Source organism: Aedes aegypti, chromosome 3 (genome assembly GCF_002204515.2).
Source record: "Aedes aegypti strain LVP_AGWG chromosome 3, AaegL5.0 Primary Assembly, whole genome shotgun sequence".
Classification (NCBI taxonomy): Eukaryota; Metazoa; Arthropoda; class Insecta; order Diptera; family Culicidae; genus Aedes; species Aedes aegypti.
The window spans coordinates 195,061,069-195,083,768 of NC_035109.1; the positions used below are offsets into that span (position 1 = coordinate 195,061,069).

Sequence of the window (22,700 nt, forward strand, 5' to 3'; positions counted from 1 at the left end):
CAATACAACCAAATGACGTAACAGTACTTATTCAATCTATCTATTGCAGAAAATCGATGCAGACATCAAAAAGGAGGTCGATGAGGCAACTGCTGCGGCTAAAGCAGATACAGAAATAGGTTTGCCAGAACTGAGTACCGATGTTTACTCGAATAATTTGGAAGGATATATCAGAGGAGCGAACCCCAGCTCTTGGTTGAAACATAGCACACTGAACAAGGCTGTTAATATGTAATCCAGCGTGCCATGACTAAATAGAAATTAATTATTTAAAAATTTGATTTGGAGCTGATACACAAAAATCCGACCAATAAGAAATGTCTGTTCTTTTGGATCGTAATATTTAGAAACGATAGAGATTGACAGAATTTCTCAGAAGCTTAAATAAAAAAGATTTTACAAAAAAAAAGTGTTTTAAGTGAGAGAAAAAACAATTTTATGGAACACGTTTATTCAGCATAGTGGTTCAAGTAAAACTGATGTCGTGGTGATAAAGAAGTGACGAGGGCTTAAGCAAGCTTTACAAATGTGTGTTGTTATCCTACGGCTGTGTTTAGTCCGTTTTCAGCCGTTTAAACCGTTTTAAGCCGTTTTAAACCTTATTATTATTATATTTTTTTTAAGGCACTCTGTGCTTGTGGCCACTACTGTGCCGGAATCAGTTGATCTGTAGCTTCTTTACCGATACAGATCTATTTTCAACTTATCTATATTTACATCTACTTTCACTCTCTCCTACTCTTTTACTCTCACACCGAGCCGGTAGGAGAGAGCTCTGGTGTTAGTGAGGCTAGCTGCCTGCGAAGAGGGTCAGTTTGTCTCAGTCACCATCTGATACTGACGGAGGATGGATGTGCTCCCCAAAGCACGGTCCTCCGTGAGGCATCTTCTGGTGGCTGGACGGGTTTTTTTTTGTGGAGGAGCTGGGAATCGAACCAATGACAAGCCCTTTTATTCCGTTTTAAACTGTTTTAAGCTGTTTCAAACCGTTATAAGCTGTTCTAAGCTGTTTTAAGCCGTTTTGAGTTGTTTTAAACCGTTTTTATCCGTTTTAAGCCATTCTAACCCGTCTAAAGCCCTTTTAAGCCGGTTTAAGCCGTTTAAAACCATTTTAAGCCGTTTAAAGCCGTTTTTAGCTGTTTTAAGCCGTTTTAGGAGGTTTTAAGCTGATAGAAACTGTTTTAAGTCGTTTTAAGCCGTTTTAGGCTGTTTTTAGCCGTTTTAAACCGTTTTAATTGTTTCAAGCCGTTTTAAGCCCTTTTAAGCTTTTTTGAACTGTTTAAGCCGTGTTTTGCCAAGTAAAAGCTGTTTAAACTGTTTTAAGCCGTTTTAAGCTGTTTTGAGCCGTTTAAGGTCGTTTTAAGCGATTTTAAGCCGTTTTAAGCCGTGTAAGCTGTTTTAAGCCGTTTTAAGCTGTTTTAAGCCGTTTCAAGCCGTTTTAAGCTCTTTTTAGCCATCTTAAGCCGTTTTAAGCTGTTTGAAGCAATTTTAAACCGTTTTAAGCTGTTTTAAGCCATTTTAAGCCGTTCAAAGCCGTTTTGAACAGTTTTAAGCCGTTTTAAGCTGTTTTAAGCCGTTTTAAGCCGTTTCAAGCTGTTTTAAGCCGTTTTAAGCTCTTTTTAGCCATCTTAAGCCGTTTTAAGCTGTTCGAAGCAATTTTAAACCGTTTTAAGCTGTTTTAAGCCATTTTAAACCGTTCAAAGCTGTTTTAAACTGTTTTAAGCCGCTTTAAGCTGTTTTGAAGCGTTTAAAGCTGTTTTATTCCGTTTTAAGCTGTTTTAAGATGTTTTAAGCTGTTTAAGCCGTTTTAAGCTGTTTTAAGCTGTTTTTAGCTGTTTTAAGCTGTTTTAAGCCGTTTTAAGCTGTTTTAAGCCATTTTAAACCGTTTTAAGCTGTTTCAAGCCGTTTGAAGCTGTTTTAAGCCATTTTAAGCCGTTTTAAGCTGTTTTAAGCTGTTTTAAGCCGTTTTAAGCCGTTTTAAGCCGTTTTAAGCCAATTTTAAGCCGTTCTTAGCTGTTTTAAGCCGTTTTAAGCCATTTTTAGCCGTTTAAGCCGTTTTAAGCTGTTTTAAGCCGTTTAAACCGTTTTAAGCTGTTTTAAGCCGTTTTAAGCTGTTTTAAGCCGTTTTAAGCTGTTTTAAGCCGTTTTAAGCCATTTTTAGCCGTTTTAAGCCGTTCTTAGCTGTTTTAAGCCATTTTAAGCCGTTTTAAACTGTTTTAAGCCGTTTTAAGCTGTTTTAAGCCGTTTTAAGCCGTTTTAAGCCGTTTTAAGCTGTTTTAAGCTGTTTTAGGCTCTTTTTAGCCATCTTAAGCCGTTTTAAGCTGTTTGAAGCAATTTTAAACCGTTTTAAGCTGTTTTAAGCCATTTTAAGCCGTTCAAAGCTGTTTTAAACTGTTTTAAGCCGCTTTAAGCTGTTTTGAAGCGTTTTAAGCCGTTTTATTCCGTTTTAAGCTCTTTTAAGATGTTTTAAGCTGTTTAAGCCGTTTTAAGCCGTTTTAAGCCGTTTTAAGCTGTTTTTAGCTGTTTTAAGCTGTTTTAAGCCGTTTTAAGCTGTTTTAAGCCATTTTAAGCCGTTTTAAGCCGTTTTAAGCTGTTTCAAGCCGTTTGAAGCTGTTTTAAGCTAGTTTAAGCCGTTCGAAGCTGTTTTAAGCCATTTTAAGCCGTTTTAAGCTGGTTTAAGCTGTTTTAAGCCGTTTAAAGCCGTTTTAAGCCAATTTTAAGCCGTTCTTAGCTGTTTTAAGCCGTTTTAAGCCATTTTTAGCCGTTTAAGCCGTTTTAATCCGTCTTAAGCCGTTTTAAGCTGTTTTAAGCCGTTCAAACCGTTTTAAGCTATTTTAAGCCGTTTTAAGCTGTTTTAAGCCGTTTTAAGCCATTCTTAGCCGTTTTAAGCCGTTCTTAGCTGTTTTAAGCCATTTTAAGCCGTTTTAAACTGTTTTAAGCCGTTTTAAGCTGTTTTAAGCCGTTTCAAGCTGTTTTAAGCCGTTTTAAGCTCTTTTTAGCCATTTTAAGCCGTTTTAAGCTGTTTTAAGCAATTTTAAACCGTTTTAAGCTGTTTTAAGCCGTTTTAAGCTGTTTTAAGCTGTTTTAAGCAATTTTAAGCCGTTTTAAGCTGTTTTAAGCCGTTTTAAGCTGTTTTAAGCTGTTTTAAGCTATTTTAAGCTGTTCAAGCTGTTTTTAGCTCTTTTATGCCGTTTTAAGCCATTTTTAGCCGTTTTAAGCCGTTTAAAGCCGTTCTTAGCTGTTTTAAGCCGTATCAAGCTGTTTTAAGCTGTTTTAAGCTGTTTTAAGCTGTTTTAAGCTGTTTTAAGCTGTTTTAGCCGTTTTAAGCCGTTTCAATCCGTTTTAAGCTGTTTTAAGCCGTTTTAAGCTGTTTTAAGCCGTTTTAAGCTGTTTTAAGCCGTTTTAAGCCGTTTTAAGCCGTTTTAAGCCGTTTTAAGCCGTTTTAAGCCATTTTAGCCGTTTTAAGCTGTTTTAAACCGCTTTAAGCTGTTTCAAGCTGTTTTAAGCCGTTTTAAGCTGTTTTAAGCCATTTTAAGCTGTTTAAAGCTGTTTTAAGCTGTTTTAAGCCGTTTTAAGCTCTTTTAAGCCGTTTAAAGCCATTTTTAGCCATTGTATTTATTTATTTATTTATTTATTTATTTATTTATTTCATGTCGTCAATCAGAAGTAGACCATTTTGTTACAATTTTACACTTTATATTATATAGTTTGAAAACGTTATTTTCTTAATCTAGTTCGAATTTTGATATGACATAAATTTTTGTTTTAGTTCCGATTTCGTCATAGTAAAGTCAATGGTTTCGCAATGTTTATTGTAAACAGACATTATTTGATTGAAAGGCTCAAATTTGGCATAATTTGTGCGGTGATGGTTTGTATAAAAAATACTACGACTTCGCAGTTGTCTTGAAGGAGCATAAAAATTTAATTTTGATAAAAGTGTCATCGAGTCAATACGATGCGAAACTATATCGTTTACGAACGAGACCATTGCAAATTCGCGACGTTTCTTCAATGTTTGAATATTAATGAGCATGCATCGTGATTCATAAGATGGTAGAGGTAACCTTGTCCAACCTAATTTTCGAAGTGCGAACAACAGAAATTGTTTTTGAACTGATTCTATACGATTTTCATGGGTCGATGAAAATGGTGACCAAACTATGCTACAGTATTCTAAAATTGAACGCACATAGGTTATGTATAATGTTTTTATAGTGTATGGATCGTGAAAATTATAGCTAAATCGTTTTATAAATGCTAACATCTTGTTGGCCTTGTTGATAATTGTATTATAATGATCTATAAAAGTAACTTTGGAATCTAAAATCACTCCTAAATCTCTTATTCTTATGCATTTTTCTACTGGTTGACTCCCTAGGTAGACTGTTGTGTTAGGTATACTACGCTTTCTGCTAAAGGATATTGAATTACATTTTTTCACGTTCAATTGGAGAAGGCTTTTATTGCACCATTTGTAAAACATATCAATTTCATTTTGAAAAGTATGTATATCTTCATCGTTTACTATTTCAAGAAACAGTTTCATGTCATCAGCATATATGAGAGCTTTCACTTTTTTCAGAATGAAGGAAATGTCGTTAACGTATAAAATAAAGAATAATGGCCCTAAATGAGACCCTTGAGGAACTCCCGATGTAACTTTAATTGGAATAGATTTTACTCCTTTGTATCTAACTATTTGTTGACGATTAGTAAGATAAAACTCTACCCATTTAAGAAGGTCCAGTTGAAATCCTATTTTTTCTAACTTAAAAAGCAACATTGGTATGTCAATGCGATCGAAAGCTTTACTGAAATCTGTATAGAGAGCTTCCACGTGGTTTCCATTATCCATGGCTGTCAAAGAATAATGAATGAACTCCAGCAAGTTTGTGCATGTTGAGCGTCCCTTAAAAAAACCATGCTGAGTATGAGTTATTCTGTTTTTAACCATATCGAATAAAATTTTATTTATTATTGCCTTGAAAATCTTTGGAATACATGAGATAATGGCTATCCCACGATAATTACGTATGTCAGATTTTTTGCCACTTTTAAAGATCGGCACTAAAAATGAGCTTTTCCATGTTTCAGGGGGGCCCAGATAGCCGTAGCGGTAAACGCGCAGCTATTCAGCAAGACCAAGCTGAGGGTCGTGGGTTCGAATCCCACCGGTCGAGGATCTTTTCGGGTAGGAAATTTTCTCGACTTCCCAGGGCATAGAGTATCTTCGTACCTGCCACACGATATACACATGCAAAAATGGTCATTGACATAGTAAGCTCTCAGTTAATAACTGTGGAAGTGCTCATAAGAACACTAAGCTGAGAAGCAGGCTCTGTCCCAGTGGGGACGTAACGCCAGAAAGAAGAAGAAGAAGATGTTTCAGGGAAACTACCTGATTGCAGAGACATATTGTAGAGCCAAAATAGCGGAGATGCAAGTTCGATTGATAACATTTTCAAAAATACAGGTGGAATCCCGTCAGGTCCAGCACCTTTGGAGACATCTAGACTTTTTAGTGCATCTACAATATCATGTACTTTGATTTGATTGACGCAAATGTCATTTGGGATTTCTGGAAGAAATGAGAAATATTCACGATCTCGATTATTTTCCGAATAAGTAGTGTAAACGTCTTGAAAAAATGTTGCAAACAGATTGCAGCTTTCTTCAGGGTTCACACCAATTTTATCATCAAGGTGCATTTCAGATGGAAAGTTGTTAGATTTGGTTTTTGTTTTAACGTAATTAAAGAAATTTTTAGGACATGATTTCAATTCACGCTCAGTTCGTTCATTATACTCTTCAAATGCGGTATCAATGGCAAGATTTAATTGATCGCAAATATTTAAATAGTTAATTAAATTTGCATCATTTTTACATTTTTTGTATATTTTATGTGCCTTTTGCTTACGATTCTTTAAATTTTTGATTTCTCTACTAAACCATATAGGATACTTTGAGTTATGATTCCTTCTTCTTTTTATTAAGGGCATATCGTCGTGTATTATGTCGTTTAAAATTTTGTAAAACATTTTAACGGCAGATTCAACATTTTCTTCGTTTCTTAACACATTTTGCCAACTTACTTGATTGATTTTCTGTCTTATATTGTCATAATTTGCTGAACGATAATCATGAACTTCTTCAAAGTCGCAATCTTTAGGTCTGTTATTTCCATGCACGAATAAAGAAAACTCAATAGCTGTATGAAAAAGTTCGTTTTTTCATAAGGGAGTCAATGATTCTACCACACAGAAATCTTCATCAGTATTGGTCATTAAGAGATCTAAATAACAGTTCTGCTGATTTTTAACGTGGTTAATATGGTTTAGACCTAGACTTGCCGATGTATCACATATAAATTGCAAAGCCTCATTTTCTCCAAATATTGGCAGCAGGATGCTCTCGTTGTCGACGTCTGGAAAGAAATCAATATCACGTTGATTGAAATCTCCATATATATGCACTTTTGTTTCGGGAGGAAATCCGCCAATAACATGTTCAACAATATTGTAAAATTTCTCATAAACTATTTTACGAGCGTTTTTCGGCGGAAAATACACAGACACAAACACATGCGTTTCGCCTGCTATGTGTACTTTCACCCATACATGCTCAAACTCTTTAAATTTAGTGGTTTCTATGATTTCTGCACTAAACAATGTAGAAACAGCAATTAAGACTCCTCCTCCTGACTTCTTCTCAGACGTTTGACAGTCACGATCATTCCTAAAAACATCATAATTATTTCCAAAAACTTCTTCACTATTCACAGTTTCATCCCAGCTAGTTTCTGTTGCCAAAATAACTGTGTAAGGACATGTTAAAATTCTACTATGGATTTCTTGCATCTTAGAAGCGCTTTTCATACGGTTAATGTTTTGGCAATAAACCAAAACTTCTGTACCTAACTGTGAAGAAGTTTTAAAAGTAGTAGAACAATCTGATTTACTTAGATTAGTTACCTCTTCATCTTGCAATTCGGTACTTGTTAAATTTGAAGATATATTTAGATCTAACACGTCATTGTTGTTTTCTTCATCTAGAAAGAGCGTCAGTTTCGTTGAAAACACGAGTACCTAGTACATCCACACGATTTGCAGCCGTTTTAAGCTGTTTTAAACCGTTTTAAGCTGTTTTAAGCTGTTTTAAGCTGTTTTAAGCTGTTTTAAGCTGTTTTAAGCTGTTTTAAGCTGTTTTAAGCTGTTTTAAGCCGTTTCAAGCCGTTTTAAGCCGTTTTAAGCTGTTTTAAGCCGTTTTAAGCTGTTTTTAGCTCTTTTAAGCCGTTTTAAGCCATTTTTAGCCGTTTTAAGCCATTTTTAACCGTTTTAAGCCGTTTTAAGCCGTTTCAAGCCGTTTTAAGCTGTTTTAAGCCGTTTCAAGCTGTTTTAAGCCGTTTTAAGCCGTTTTAAGCTGTTTTAAGCTTTTTTATGCCGTTTTAAGCTCTTTCAAGCCGTTTTAAGCCATTTTTAGCCGTTTTAAGCCGTTTCAAGTAGTTTTAAGCTGTTTTAAGCCGTTTTAAGCTGTTTTAAGTCGTTTTAAGATGTTTTAAGCTGTTTTAAGCTGTTTTAAGCTGTTTTAAGCCGTTTTAAGTTGTTTTTAGCTCTTTTAAGCCGTTTTAAGCCATTTTAAGCCGTTTTAAGCCGTTTTAAGCCTTTTTTAGCCGTTTTAAGCCGTTTAAACCGTTTTAAGGTGTTTTAAGCCGTTTTAAGCCGTTTTAAGCTGTTTTTAGCTGTTTTAAGCCGTTTTAAGCCATTTTCAGCCGTTTTAAGCCATTTTAAGCCGTTTTAAGCTGTCCTTAGCTGTTTTAAGCCATTTTAAGCTGTTTTAAGCCGTTTTAAGCTGTTTTAAGCCGTTTTAAGCTGTTTTTAGCTCTTTTAAGCTGTTTAAAGCCATTCTTAGCCGTTTTAAGCCGTTTCAAGCCGTTTTAAGCTGTTTTTAGCCGTTTCAAGCTGTTTTAAAGCCGTTTCAAGTCGTTTTAAGCTGTTTTAAGCCGTTTTAAGCTCTTTCAAGCCGTTTTAAGTCATTTTTAGCCGTTTTAAGCTGTTTTAAGCCGTTTTAAGCTGTTTTAAGCCTTTTTAAGATGTTTTAAGCTGTTTTAAGCCGTTTAAAGCTGTTTTAAGCTGTTTTAAGCCGTTTTAAGCTGTTTTAAGCCGTTTAAAGCTGTTTTTAGCTGTTTTAAGCCATTTTTAGCCGTTTTAAGCCGTTTTGGGCTTCGTGGCCTTGCGGTTAGCGGCGTCAGTCGTCTAGGCATATAGTGCCACGGGGTGTGGGTTCGATTCCCGCTCCAGTCGATGAAAACTTTTCGTCAAAATGAAAAATTCATCGCTGGGCTACTGGGTGTTTCGTGTTGTCCGTTGCCTAATGTTCGTGATTGTTCAGTCTGTGCAGCCTATGCGCTGAAGACGGTGTAAATTGTCTTTTTTTTTTTTTTGAGCCGTTTTCAGCCGTTCTAAGCTGTTTTAAGCCTTTTTAAGCTGTTTTAAGCAGTTTTAAGCTGTTTTAAGCCGTTTTAAGCTGTTTTAAGCTGTTTTAAGCCGTTTTAAGCTGTTTTAAGCCGTTTTAAGCTGTTTTAAGCCATTTTAAGCCGTTTTAAGCTGTTTTAAGCCGTTTCAAGCCGTTTTAAGCTGTTATTAGCTGCCTTAAGCCGTTTTAAGTCATTTTAAGCCGTTTTAAGCCGTTTTTAGCTGTTTTAAGCCGTTTTAAGCTGTTTTAAGCTGTTTTCAGCCGTTTTTAGCTGTTTTAAGCTGTTTTAAGCTGTTTTAAGCCGTTTTAAGCCGTTTTAAGCTGTTTTAAGCTAGCTGTTTTAAGCCGTTTTAAGCTGTTTAAGCCGTTTTAAGCCGTTTTTAGCTCTTTTAAGCCGTTTTAAGCCATTTTAAGCCGTTTTAAGCCGTTTCAAGCCGTTTTAAGCTGTTTTTAGCCGTTTCAAGCTGTTTTAAGCCGTTTCAAGCCGTTTTAAGCTGTTTTAAGCTTTTTTAAGCCGTTTTAAGCTCTTTCAAGCCGTTTTAAGCCATTTTTAGCCGTTTTAAGCTGTTTTAAGCTGTTTTAAGCTGTTTTAAGCCGTTTAAAGCTGTTTTTAGCTGTTTTAAGCCGTTTTAAGCTGTTTTAAGCCATTTTAAGCCGTTTTTAAGCTGTTTCAAGCCGTTTTAAGCTGTTTTAAGCCGTTTTAAGCTGTTTTAAGCCGTTTTATGCCATTTTAAGCCGTTCTTAGCTGTTTTAAGCCGTTTTAAACTGTTTTAAGCTGTTTTAAACCGTTTTTAGCTGTTATTAGCTGTTTTAAGCCGTTTTAAGTCATTTTAAGCCGTTTTAAGCCGTTCTTAGCTGTTTTAAGCCGTTTTAAACTGTTTTAAGCTGTTTTAAACCGTTTTAAGCTGTTTTAAGCCATTTTAAGCCGTTTTAAGCTGTTTTAAGCCGTTTCAAGCCGTTTTAAGCCGTTTTAAGCTGTTTTTAGCCGTTTTAAGCCATTTTAAGCCGTTCTTAGCTGTTTTAAGCCGTTTTAAACTGTTTTAAGCTGTTTTAAACCGTTTTAAGCTGTTATTAGCTGTTTTAAGCCGTTTTAAGTCATTTTAAGCCGTTTTAAGCCGTTCTTAGCTGTTTTAAGCCGTTTTAAGCTGTTTTAAGCTGTTTTAAGCTGTTCTTAAGCTGTTCGGCTTAGTTTTAAGCCGTTTTAAGCCGTTTTAAGCTGTTTTAAGTCGTTTATTTATTTATTTCGTCAAGCATAGGTAGACTACATACAATAATTACAATACTTTCTTACATGCTATGGATTAATTCTATTGTTCTTTAGTTGTGTTTTAAGCTGCTCTTTGGACATAGTAATGCCAATGAATTCGCAATGTACATTATACTGACGCATCATACGGTTTATTGGTCCGTTTTGAGCATAATGCGTTCTGCATGATTTTTCTGAAAATAATTTTCTTGTTCTTAAATGCCGAGAGGGTGTGTAGAAGCTTAGTTGAGAAAGAAGTGCAGCAGAGTCTACACGGTTCGAAATAATGTTGTTTATAAAGAGAATCATTGCGAATTCCCGGTGTTGCTTAAGTGTTTCCAAGTTGATGAGCATGCAGCGTGCTTCATACGACGGAAGTGGCAGCACAGTCCAATTCAATTTCCGAAGGGCGTATAAAAGGAATTGCTTCTGTACTGATTCTATGCGTTCTTCGTGTACGACATGATACGGGTTCCATACTAGGTGACAGTATTCCAGAATTGGTCTTACATATGTAGTATACAATAGTTTAATAGTATATGGGTCTTGAAAATTGTTGCTGAACCTCTTAATGAAGCCAAGCATGCTGTTTGCTTTGTTTATTATGGAATTATAATGTTCTACAAAAGTGAGTTTAGAGTCTAGGATTACGCCCAAATCCCTTACAAATTTACACTTCTGCACTACTTGATTTCCTAAAAATACTTCAATTGGTGATGTTACATATTTTCGACTAAATGCTATTGAGTTACATTTTTTGATATTGAGCTGAAGTAAACTTTTTTGGCACCAAGTGAAGAATAAGTTAATGTCATTCTGGAATTCTTCTGCTTCGCTAGAATTACTTACTTCCATGAAGAGCTTCATGTCGTCTGCATATATAAGAAATTTTATTTTTCTAAGTAAAAAGGAAATGTCGTTTACATACAAAATAAAAAGAAGTGGGCCTAAATGAGAACCTTGAGGTACTCCAGAGGTTACAGAAATGGGTGCTGATAATTTATTTTGAAAGCGCACAATTTGTTTCCTATGTGATAGATATGACTGGATCCAACTCAAGAGTCCTGGCTCCATTCCTATTTTCTGCAATTTGAAGATCAATAATGGTATGTCGATTCGGTCAAATGCCTTACTGAAGTCAGTGTAGAGGGCTTCTACGTGCTTGCCATTGTCCATTGCGTTGAGAATAAAAGATACAAATTCTAGCAGATTGGAAGATGTTGAGCGGCCTTTAAAAAAGCCATGCTGCCTACAAGTAATTTGGTTTTTTACTTAAGCCGTTTTAAGCCGTTTTAAGCTGTTTTAAGCCATTTTAAGCCGTTTTAAGCTGTTTTAAGCTGTTTTAAGCCGTTTTAAGCTCTTTTAAGCCGTTTTAAGCCATTTTTAGCCGTTTTAAGCCGTTTTAAGCCGTTTCAAGCCGTTTTAAGCTGTTTTAAGCCGTTTTAAGCTGTTTTAAGCCGTTTTAAGCTGTTTTAAGCTGTTTTAAGCCGTTTAAAACCGTTTTAAGCTGTTTTAAGCCGTTTTAAGCTATTTTAAGCCGTTTTAAGCTGTTTTAAGCCGTTTTAAGCTATTTTAAGCCGTTTTAAGCCATTTTAAGCCGTTTTAAGCCGTTCTTAGCTGTTTTAAGCCATTTTAAGCCGTTTTAAACTGTTTTAAGCCGTTTTAAGCTGTTTTAAGCCGTTTTAAGTTGTTTTAAGCCGTTTTAAGCTGTTTTAAGCAATTTTAAACCGTTTTAAGCTGTTTAAGCCGCTTTAAGCTGTTTTAAGCAGTTTTAAGCTGCTTTAAGCCGCTTTAAGCTGTTTTAAGCAATTTAAAGCCGTTTTAAGCTGTTTTGAGCCGTTTTAAGCTGTTTTAAGCAATTTTAAGCCGTTTTTAAACTGTTTTATTCCGTTTTTAGCTGTTTTAAGATGTTTTAAGCTGTTTAAGCCGTTTTAAGCCATTTTTAGCCGTTTATGCCGTTTTAAGCCGTTTTAAGCTGTTTTAAGCCGTTTAAACCGTTATAAGCTGTTTTAAGCCGTTTTAAGCTGTTTTAAGCTGTTTTAAGCTTTTTTAAGCCGTTTTAAGCTCTTTCAAGCCGTTTTAAACCATTTTTAGCCGTTTTAAGCTGTTTTAAGCCGTTTAAACCGTTTTAAGCCGTTTTAAGCTGTTTTAAGCTGTTTTAAGCCGTTTTAAGCTCATTCGAGCCGTTTTAAGCCATTTTTAGCCGTTTTAAGCCATTTTAAGCCGTTTCAAGCCGTTTTAAGCTATTTTAAGCTTTTTTAAGCCGTTTTAAGCTCTTTCTAGCAGTTTTAAGCCATTTTTAGCCGTTTTAAGCTGTTTTAAGCTGTTTTAAGCCGTTTTAAGCTGTTTTTAGCTGTTTTAAGCCGTTTTAAACTGTTTTAAGCTGTTTTAAACCGTTTTAAGCAATTATTAGCTGTTTTAAGCCGTTTTAAGTCATTTTAAGCCGTTTTAAGCCGTTTTAAGCTGTTTTAAGCCGTTTTAAGCTGTTTTAAGCTGTTTTAAGCCGTTTTTAGCTGTTTTAAGCCATTTTAAGCCGTTTTAAGCCGTTTTAAGCTGTTTTTAGCCGTTTTAAGCCATTTTAAGCCGTTATTAGCCGTTTTAAGCCGTTCTAAACCGTTTTAAGCCGTTTTAAGTCATTTTAAGCCGTTTTAAGCCGTTTTAAGCTGTTTTAAGCCGTTTTAAGCTGTTTTAAGCTGTTTTAAGCCGTTTTAAGCTGTTTCAAGCCGTTTTAAGCTGTTTTAAGCTGTTTCAAGCCGTTTTAAGCTGTTTTTAGCTGTTTTAAGCCGTTTTAAACCGTTTTAAGCTGTTCTAAACCGTTTTAAGCAATTATTAGCTGTTTTAAGCCGTTTTAAGTCATTTTAAGCCGTTTTAAGCCGTTTTAAGCTGTTTTAAGCCGTTTTAAGCTGTTTTAAGCTGTTTAAGCCGTTTTAAGCTGTTTCAAGCCGTTTTAAGCTGTTTTAAGCTGTTTTAAGCCGTTTTAAGCTGTTTTAAGCCGTTTTCAGCTGTTTTAAGCCGTTTCAAGCCGTTTTAAGCCGTTTTAAGCCGTTTTAAGCCGTTTTAAGCTGTTTTTAGCCGTTTTAAGCCATTTTAAGCCGTTCTTAGCTGTTTTAAGCCGTTTTAAACTGTTTTAAGCTGTTTTAAACCGTTTTAAGCAATTATTAGCTGTTTTAAGCCGTTTTAAGTCATTTTTAGCCGTTTTAAGCCGTTTTAAGCTGTTTTAAGCCGTTTTAAGCTGTTTTAAGCTGTTTTAAGCTGTTTTAAGCTGTTTCAAGCCGTTTTAAGCTGTTTTAAGCTGTTTTAAGCCGTTTTAAGCTGTTTTAAGCCGTTTTCAGCTGTTTTAAGCCATTTCAAGCCGTTTTAAGCCGTTTTAAGCCGTTTTAAGCTGTTTTTAGCCGTTTTAAGCCATTTTAAGCCGTTCTTAGCTGTTTTAAGCCGTTTTAAACTGTTTTAAGCTGTTTTAAACCGTTTTAAGCAATTATTAGCTGTTTTAAGCCGTTTTAAGTCATTTTAAGCCGTTTTAAGCCGTTTTAAGCTGTTTTAAGCCGTTTTAAGCTGTTTTAAGCTGTTTTAAGCCGTTTTTAGCTATTTTAAGCCATTTTAAGCCGTTTTAAGCCGTTTTAAGCTGTTTTTAGCCGTTTTCAGCCATTTTAAGCCGTTCTTAGCTGTTTTAAGCCGTTTTAAACTGTTTTAAGCTGTTTTAAGCCGTTTTAAGTCATTTTAAGCCGTTTTAAGCCGTTCTTAGCTGTTTTAAGCCGTTTTAAGCCGTTTTAAGCTGTTTTAAGTTGTTTTAAGCTGTTTTAAGCTGTTTTAAGCCGTTTTAAGCCGTTTTAAGCTGTTTTAAGTCGTTTAAAGCCGTTTTAAGCCGTTTTAAGCTGTTTTAAGCCATTTTAAGCCGTTTTAAGCTGTTTTAAGCTGTTTTAAGCCGTTTTAAGCTCTTTTAAGCCGTTTTAAGCAATTTTTAGCCGTTTAAGCCGTTTTTAGCTGTTTTATCCATTTGAAGCCGTTTTAAACTGTTTTAAGCCGTTTTAAGCTGTTTTAAGCAATTTTAAGCCGTTTTAAGCTGTTTTAAGCCGTTTTAAGCTGTTTTAAACCGTTTTAAGCCATTTTTAGCCGTTTTAAGCCGTTTTTAGCTGTTTTATCCATTTGAAGCCGTTTTAAACTGTTTTAAGCCGTTTTAAGCCATTTAAGCCGTTCTTAGCTGTTTTAAGCCGTTTTAAACTGTTTCAAGCTGTTTCAAACCGTTTTAAGCTGTTTATTAGCTGTTTTAAGCCGTATTAAGTCATTTTAAGCCGTTTTAAGCCGTTCTTAGCTGTTTTAAACCCTTTTAAGCCGTTTTAAGCTGTTTTAAGCTGTTTTAAGCTGTTTTTAGCTGTTTTAAGCCGTTTTATGCCGTTTTATGCCGTTTTAAGCTGTTTTAAGTCGTTTTAAGCCGTTTTAAGCTGTTTTAAGCCATTTTAAGCCGTTTTAAGCTGTTTTAAGCTGTTTTAAGCTGTTTTAAGCTGTTTTAAGCTGTTTTAAGCCGTTTTAAGCTCTTTTAAGCCGTTTTAAGCCATTTTTAGCCGTTTAAAGCCGTTTAAAGCCGTTTTAAGCCGTTTTAAGCCGTTTTAAGCCGTTTTAAGCTGTTTTTAGCCGTTTTAAGCCATTTTAAGCCGTTCTTAGCTGTTTTAAGCCGTTTTAAACTGTTTTAAGCTGTTTTAAACCGTTTTAAGCAATTATTAGCTGTTTTAAGCCGTTTTAAGTCATTTTTAGCCGTTTTAAGCCGTTTTAAGCTGTTTTAAGCCGTTTTAAGCTGTTTTAAGCTGTTTTAAGCTGTTTTAAGCTGTTTCAAGCCGTTTTAAGCTGTTTTAAGCTGTTTTAAGCCGTTTTAAGCTGTTTTAAGCCGTTTTCAGCTGTTTTAAGCCGTTTCAAGCCGTTTTAAGCCGTTTTAAGCCGTTTTAAGCTGTTTTTAGCCGTTTTAAGCCATTTTAAGCCGTTCTTAGCTGTTTTAAGCCGTTTTAAACTGTTTTAAGCTGTTTTAAACCGTTTTAAGCAATTATTAGCTGTTTTAAGCCGTTTTAAGTCATTTTAAGCCGTTTTAAGCCGTTTTAAGCTGTTTTAAGCCGTTTTAAGCTGTTTTAAGCTGTTTTAAGCCGTTTTTAGCTATTTTAAGCCATTTTAAGCCGTTTTAAGCCGTTTTAAGCTGTTTTTAGCCGTTTTCAGCCATTTTAAGCCGTTCTTAGCTGTTTTAAGCCGTTTTAAACTGTTTTAAGCTGTTTTAAGCCGTTTTAAGTCATTTTAAGCCGTTTTAAGCCGTTCTTAGCTGTTTTAAGCCGTTTTAAGCCGTTTTAAGCTGTTTTAAGTTGTTTTAAGCTGTTTTAAGCTGTTTTAAGCCGTTTTAAGCCGTTTTAAGCTGTTTTAAGTCGTTTAAAGCCGTTTTAAGCCGTTTTAAGCTGTTTTAAGCCATTTTAAGCCGTTTTAAGCTGTTTTAAGCTGTTTTAAGCCGTTTTAAGCTCTTTTAAGCCGTTTTAAGCAATTTTTAGCCGTTTAAGCCGTTTTTAGCTGTTTTATCCATTTGAAGCCGTTTTAAACTGTTTTAAGCCGTTTTAAGCTGTTTTAAGCAATTTTAAGCCGTTTTAAGCTGTTTTAAGCCGTTTTAAGCTGTTTTAAACCGTTTTAAGCCATTTTTAGCCGTTTTAAGCCGTTTTTAGCTGTTTTATCCATTTGAAGCCGTTTTAAACTGTTTTAAGCCGTTTTAAGCTGTTTTAAGCAATTTTAAGCCGTTTTAAGCTGTTTTAAGCCGTTTTAAGCTGTTTTAAGCTGTTTTAAGCTGTTTTAAGCTGTTTTAAGCTGTTTTAAGCTGTTTTAAGCTGTTTTAAGCTGTTTTAAGCAGTTCAAGCTGTTTTTAGCTCTTTTATGCCGTTTTAAGCCGTTTTAAGCTGTTTCAAGCCGTTCAAAGCTGTTTTAAACTGTTTTAAGCCGCTTTAAGCTTTTTTGAAGCGTTTTAAGCTGTTTTATTCCGTTTTTAGCTGTTTTAAGATGTTTTAAGCTGTTTAAGCCGTTTTAAGCCGTTTTAAGCTGTTTTTAGCTGTTTTAAGCTGTTTTAAGCCGTTATAAGCTGTTTTAAGCCATTTTAAGCCGTTTTAAGCCGTTTTAAGCTGTTTCAAGCCGTTTTAAGCTGTTTCAAGCCGTTTGAAGCCGTTTTAAGCTGTTTTTAGCTGTTTTAAGCCGTTTTAAGCTGTTTTAAGCCATTTTAAGCCGTTTTAAGCTGTTTTAAGCCGTTTCAAGCCGTTTTAAGCCGTTTTAAGCCGTTTTAAGCTGTTTTAAGCCGTTTTAAGCCATTTAAGCCGTTCTTAGCTGTTTTAAGCCGTTTTAAACTGTTTCAAGCTGTTTCAAACCGTTTTAAGCTGTTTATTAGCTGTTTTAAGCCGTATTAAGTCATTTTAAGCCGTTTTAAGCCGTTCTTAGCTGTTTTAAACCCTTTTAAGCCGTTTTAAGCTGTTTTAAGCTGTTTTAAGCTGTTTTTAGCTGTTTTAAGCCGTTTTATGCCGTTTTATGCCGTTTTAAGCTGTTTTAAGTCGTTTTAAGCCGTTTTAAACTGTTTTAAGCCATTTTAAGCCGTTTTAAGCTGTTTTAAGCTGTTTTAAGCTGTTTTAAGCTGTTTTAAGCTGTTTTAAGCCGTTTTAAGCTCTTTTAAGCCGTTTTAAGCCATTTTTAGCCGTTTAAAGCCGTTTAAAGCCGTTTTAAGCCGTTTCAAGCCGTTTTAAGCTGTTTTAAGCCGTTTTAAGCTGTTTTAAGCCGTTTTAAGCTGTTTCAAGCCGTTTTCAGCCGTTTTAAGCTGTTTTAGGCTGTTTTAAGCCGTTTAAACCTTTGTTTTTTTTTTTTTTTTTTAAATCTTTATTAGAGTGTATTTTAACACACGAGGGCTAGTTCTACACTAGCCGTTTATACCGTTTAAAGCTGTTTTAAGCCGTTTTAAGCTATTTTAAGCCGTTTCAAGCTGTTTTAAGCCGTTTTAAGCTGTTTTAAGCCGTTTTAAGCCATTTTAAGCCGTTTTAAGCCGTTCTTAGCTGTTTTAAGCCATGTTAAGCCATTTTAAACTGTTTTAAGCCGTTTTAAGCTGTTTTAAGCCGTTTTAAGCCGTTTTAAGCCGTTTTAAGTTGTTTTAAGCCGTTTTAAGCTCTTATTAGCCATTTTAAGCCGTTTTAAGCTGTTTTAAGCAATTTTAAACCGTTTTGAGCTGTATTAAGCAATTTTAAACCGTTTTAAGCTGTTTTAAGCCGCTTTAAGCTGTTTTAAGCAATTTTAGGCCATTTGAAGCTGTTTTAAGCAATTTAAAGCCGTTTTAAGCTGTTTTGAGCCGTTATAAGCTGTTTTAAGCAATTTTAAGCCGTTTTAAACTGTTTTATTCCGTTTTTAGCTGTTTTAAGATGTTTTAAGCTGATTAAGCCGTTTTAAGCCGGTTTAAGCCGTTTTAAGCTGTTTTAAGCCGTTTTGAAGCCGTTTTAAGCTGTTTTAAGCCATTTTAAGCCGTTTTTAGCTGTTTTAAGCTGTTTCAAGCCGTTTGAAGCTGTTTAAAGCCGTTTTGAGCTGTTTTAAGCCATTTTAAGCTGTTTTAAGCCATTTTGAGCCGTTTTAAGCTGTTTTAAGCCGTTTTAAGCTGTTTAAGGTGTTTAAGGTGTTTCAAGCTGTTTTAAGCCGTTTTAAGCCGTTTTAAGCTGTTTTAAGCCGTTTCAAGCTGTTTTTAGCTGTTTTTAGCCGTTTAAAGCTTGTTTTAAGCCGTTTTAAGCTGTTTTAACCCGTTTGAAGCCGTTTTAAGCTGTTTTAAGCCATTTTAAGCCGTTTAAAGCTGTTTTAAGCCATTTTAAGCCATTTTAAGCCGTTTTAGCTGATTAAAGCCGTTTTAGGCTGTTTTAAGCTGTTTTAAGCCGTTTCAAGCTGTTTTTAGCTGTTTTTAGCCATTTTAAGCTGTTTTAAGCCATTTTGAGCCGTTTTAAGCTGTTTTAAGCCGTTTTAAGCTGTTTAAGGTGTTTAAGGTGTTTCAAGCCATTTTAAGCCATTTTAAGCCGTTTTAGCTGTTTTAAGCCGTTTTAAACTGTTTCAAGCTGTTATAAGCCGTTTTAAGCTGTTTTTAGCTGTTTTAAGCTGTTTTTAGCTCTTTTAAGTCGTTGAAAGCCATATTTTGCCGTTTTAAGCCGTTTCAAGCCGTTTTAAGCCGTTTTAAGCAGTTTTAAGCTGTTTTAAGCCGTTTTAAGCTGTTTAAGGTGTTTTAAGCTGTTTTAAGCCGTTTTAAGCTGTTTTAAGCCGTTTCAAGCTGTTTTTAGCTGTTTTTAGCCGTTTGAAGCTGTTTTAAGCCGTTTTAAGCTGTTTTAAGCTGTTTTAAGCTGTTTCAAGATGTTTTAAGCTGCTTTAAGCCGTTTTAAGCCGTTTAAACCGTTTTAAGCCGTTTTAAGCCGTTTAAGCCGTTTTAAGCTAGTTTAAGCCGTTTTAAGCTGTTTAAAGCCGTTTTAAGCTGTTTAAAGCCGTTTTAAGCCGTTTTAAGACGTTTTAAGCTGTTTTAAGCCGTTTTAAGCTGTTTTCAGCCGTTTTAGGCTGTTTTAAGCCGTTTTAGGCTGTTTTAAGCCGTTTTAAGCTGTTTTAAGCTGTTTTAAGCCGTTTCAAGCCGTTTTAAGTTGTTTTAAGCCGTTTTAAGCTGTTTAAAGCCGTTTTAAGCCGTTTTAAGCCGTTGAGGCTGTTCTAACCCATTTTAAGCTGTTCAAAGCTGTTTTAAGCCGTTTTAAGCTGTTTAAGCCGTTTTAAGCCATTTTAAGCCGTTTTAAGCTGTTTTAAGCCGTTTTAAGCCGTTTTAAACTGTTTTAAGCTGTTTTAAGCCGTTTCTGGTTGTTTTAAGCTGTTTTAAGCCGTTGTAAGCTGTTTTAGGCCATTTTTAGCCGTTTTAAGCCATTTTAAGCTGTTTTAAGCTGTTTTAAGCTGTTTTAAGCCGTTTAAGCTGTTTTAATCCATTTCAGGCTGTTTTAAGCCGTTTTAAGCCATTTCTGGCTGTTTTTAGCCGTTTTGAGCCGTTTCAAGCTGTTTTAAGCCGTTTGAAGCCGTTTTAAGGTGTTTTAAGCTGTTTTAAGACGTTTTAAGGTGTTTTAAGCTGTTTTAAGTCGTTTTAGGCTGTTTTAGGCCATTTTAAGCTGTTTTAAGCCATTTTAAGCCGTTTTAAGCTGTTTAAGCCGTTTTAAGCCATTTTAAGCCGTTTTAAGCCGTTTTATGCTGTTTTAAGCCGTTTTAAGCTGTTTCAAGGTGTTTTAAGCTGTTTTAAGCCATTTCTGGCTGTTTTAAGCCGTTTCAAGCTGTTTTAAGCCGTTTTAAGCCGTTTTAGGCTGTTTAAAGCCGTTTTAAGGTGTTTTAAGCCGTTTTAAATTGTTTTGAGCCGTTTCAAGCTGTTTTAAGCCGTTTGAAGCCGTTTTAAAGCGTTTTAAGCTGTTTTTAGCTGTTTTAAGCCGTTTTAAGCTGTTTTAAGCCGTTTCTGGTTGTTTTAAGCTGTTTTAAGCCGTTGTAAGCTGTTTTAGGCCATTTTTAGCCGTTTTAAGCCATTTTAAGCTGTTTTAAGCTGTTTTAAGCTGTTTTAAGCCGTTTAAGCTGTTTAAAGCCATTCCTGGCTGTTTTATGTCGTTACTAGCCGTTTTAAGCCGTTTTAAGCCGTTTTCAGCTGTTTTAAGCCGTTTTAAGCCGTTTTAAGCCGTTTTAAGCCGTTTTAAGCTGTTATAAGCCGTTTTAAGCTGTTTTAAGCCGTTTTTAAACCGTTTAAGGCTGTTTAAAGCCGTTTTAGGCTGTTTTAAGCCGTTTTAAGCCGTTTTAAGTTGTTTTAAGCCGTTTTAAGCTGTTTTAAGCCGTTTTAAGCAGTTTTTAGCTGTTTTAAGCTGTTTCAAGCCGTTTTAGGCTGTTTTAAGCCGTTTTAAGCCGTGTTAAGCTGTTTCAAGCCGTTTTAAGCTGTTTAAGGTGTTTTTAGCTGTTTTAAGCCGTTTTAAGCCGTTTTAAAGCCGTTTTAAGCTGTTTTAAGCTGTTTTAAGCCGTTTTAGTTGTGTTAAGCTGTTTTGAGCCGTTTTAAGCCGTGTTAAGCTGTTTTAAGCCGTTTTAGGCTGTTTTAAGCTGTTTTAAGCCGTTTTAAGGTGTTTTAAGCCGTTTTAAATTGTTTTAAGCCGTTTTAAGCCGTTTTAAGTTGTTTTAAGCCGTTTTAAGCTGTTTTAAGCCGTTTTAAGCTGTTTTTAGCTGTTTTAAGCTGTTTCAAGCCGTTTTAGGCTGTTTTAAGCCGTTTTAAGCCGTGTTAAGCTGTTTCAAGCCGTTTTAAGCTGTTTAAGGTGTTTTTAGCTGTTTTAAGCCGTTTTAAGCCGTTTAAAGCCGTTTTAAGCTGTTTTAAGCTGTTTTAAGCCGTTTTAGTTGTGTTAAGCTGTTTTGAGCCGTTTTAAGCCGTGTTAAGCTGTTTTAAGCCGTTTTAGGCTGTTTTAAGCTGTTTTAAGCCGTTTTAAGGTGTTTTAAGCCGTTTTAAATTGTTTTAAGCCGTTTTAAGCTGTTTTTAGCTGTTTTAAGCCGTTTTTAGCCGTTTTAGCTAGTCATTTTAAGCTGTTTTAAGCCGTTTAAAGCTTTTTTAGGCCATTTTAAGCTGTTTTAAGCCATTTAGGCCGTTTTAAGCTGTTTTAAGCCGTTTTAAGCTGTTTTAAGCCGTTTTAAGCTGTTTTAAGCCATTTTGAGCCGTTTTAAGCTGTTTAAGCCGTTTTAAGCTGTTTTAATCTGTTTTAAGTCGTTTTAAACTGTTTTAGGCCATTTTAAGCTGTTTTAAGCCATTTTAAGCCGTTTTAAGCCATTTTAAGCCGTTTTAAGCTGTTTTAAGCCGTTTTAAGCCGTTTTAAGCTGTTTCAAGCCGTTTTAAGCTGTTTTTAGCCGTTTTAAGCCATTAATGCTGTTTTAAGCCATTTTAAGCCGTTTTAAGCCATTTTAAGTCGTTTTAAGCTGTTTTTAGCCGTTTTTAAGCTGTTTTAAGCCGTTTTAAGCCATTTAAGCTGTTTTAAGCCGTTTTAATTCGTTTTAAGCTGTTTTAAGCCGTTTAAGCCGTTTTAAGCCGTTTTAAGCTGTTTTAAGCTGTTTTAAACTGTTTTAAGCCGTTTTAAGCCGTTTAAGCTGTTTTAAGCTGTTTTAAGCTGTTTTAAGTTGATTAAGCCGTTTTAAGCCGTTTTAAGCTGTCTTAAGTCGTTTAAGCTGTTTTAAGCCGTTTTAAGCTGTTTTAAGCCGTTTTAAGCCGTTTTAAGCTGTTTTAAGCCGTTTTAAGCTGTTTTATGCCGTTTTAAGCTGTTTTATGTCGATTAAGCCGGTTTAAGCTGTTTTAAGCCGTTTTAAGCTGTTTTAAGCTGTTTTAAGTAATTTAATCCGTTTTAAGCTGTTTTAAACTGTTTTAGGCCATTTTAAGCTGTTTTAAGCCGTTATATATAAGCTGTTTTAGACCATTTTAAGCCGTTTTAAGCTGTTTTAAGTCGTTTTAAGCTGTTTTAGGCCATTTTAAGCTGCTTCAAACCGTTTTAATTCGTTTTAAGCTGTTTTAAGCCGTTTAAGCCGTTTTAAGCTGTTTTAAGCTGTTTTAAGCCGTTTTGAGCCGTTTAAGCTGTTTTAAGCCGTTTTAAGCTGTTCAAGGTGTTTTAAGCTGTTTTAAGCTGTTTTAAGCTGTTTTAAGCCGTTTCAAGCTGTTTTTAGCTGTTTTTAGCCGTTTGAAGCTGTTTTAAGCCGTTTTAAGCTGTTTTAATCTGTTTTAAGCTGTTTTAAGCTGCTTTAAGCCGTTTTAAGCCGATTAAACCGTTTTAAGCCGTTTTAAGCTGTTTTAAGCCGTTTAAGCCGTTTTTAGCTAGTTTAAGCCGTTTTAAGCTTTTTTTAAGCCGTTTTAAGCTGTTTAAAGCCGTTTTAAGCCGCTTTAAGACGTTTTAAGCTGTTTTAAGCCGTTTAAGCTGTTTTAAGCCGTTTTAGGCTGTTTTAAGCCGTTTTAGGCTGTTTTAAGCCGTTTTAAGCTGTTTTAAGCTGTTTTAAGCCATTTCAAGCCGTTTTAAGTTGTTTTAAGCCGTTTTAAGCAGTTTAAAGCCGTTTTAAGCTGTTTTTAGCTGTTTTAATCTGTTTCAAGCCGTTTTAGGCTGTTTTAAGCCGTTTTAAGCCCTGTTAAGCTGTTTTAAGCCGTTTAAGCCGTTTTAGGCTGTTTTAAGCTGTTTAAGCCGTTTTAAGCCGTTTAAGCTGTTTTAAGCCATTTTAAGCTGTTCAAAGCTGTTTTAAGCCGTTTTAAGCTGTTTAAGCCGTTTTAAGCCATTATAAGCCGCTTTAAGCTCTCTTAAGCCGTCTTAAGCCGTTTTAAACTGTTTTAAGCCGTTTCTGGTTGTTTTAAGCTGTTTTAAGCCGTTGTAAGCTGTTTTAGGCCATTTTTAGCCGTTTTAAGCCATTTTAAGCTGTTTTAAGCTGTTTTAAGCTGTTTTAAGCCGTTTAAGCTGTTTTAATCCATTTCTGACTGTTTTAAGCCGTTTTAAGCCGTTTTAAGCTGTTTTAAGCCGTTTTAAGCTATTAAAACAGCTATTTCTGGCCGTTTTAAGCTGTTTTTAGCCTTTTTAAGCTGTTTCAAGCCGTTGTAAGCCGTTTTAAGCCGTTTTAAGCCGTTTTAAGCTGTTTTAAGCCGTTTTAAGCTGTTTTAAGCTGTTTTAAGCCGTTTTAAGCTGTTTTAAGCCGTTTTAAGCTGTTTCAAGCTGTTTTAAGCCGTTTTAAGCTGTTTCAAGCCATTTTAAGCCGTTTTAAGCTGTTTTAAGCCGGTTTAAGCTGTTTAAGCCGTTTTAAGCTGTTTTAAGCCGATTAAGCCGTTTTGAGCTGTTTTAAGCTGTTTTAAGCCGTTTTAAGCTGTTTTATGCTGTTTTAAGCCATTTTAAGCTGTTTTAAGCTCTTTGAAGCCGTTTTTAGCCGTTTTAGCCGTTTGAAGCCGTTATTAGCCGTTTTAGCT

At 35.2% G+C, this 22,700-nt stretch overlaps 1 protein-coding gene across 1 annotated transcript in view; it reads left to right on the forward strand.

Annotated features, from left to right (window-relative positions):
* The window catches only part of LOC5578303 (pyruvate dehydrogenase E1 component subunit alpha, mitochondrial), a 31,800-nt gene extending 31,391 nt beyond the window's left edge, over nt 1-409 (forward strand). The window contains exon 6 of the mRNA XM_021850285.1: nt 50-409. Within this exon, the coding sequence (XP_021705977.1) occupies nt 50-235 (186 nt within the window). The 3' untranslated portion in view covers nt 236-409. The remainder of the gene's footprint in view (nt 1-49) is intronic.
* Nucleotides 410-22,700: the final 22,291 nt, after the last annotated feature.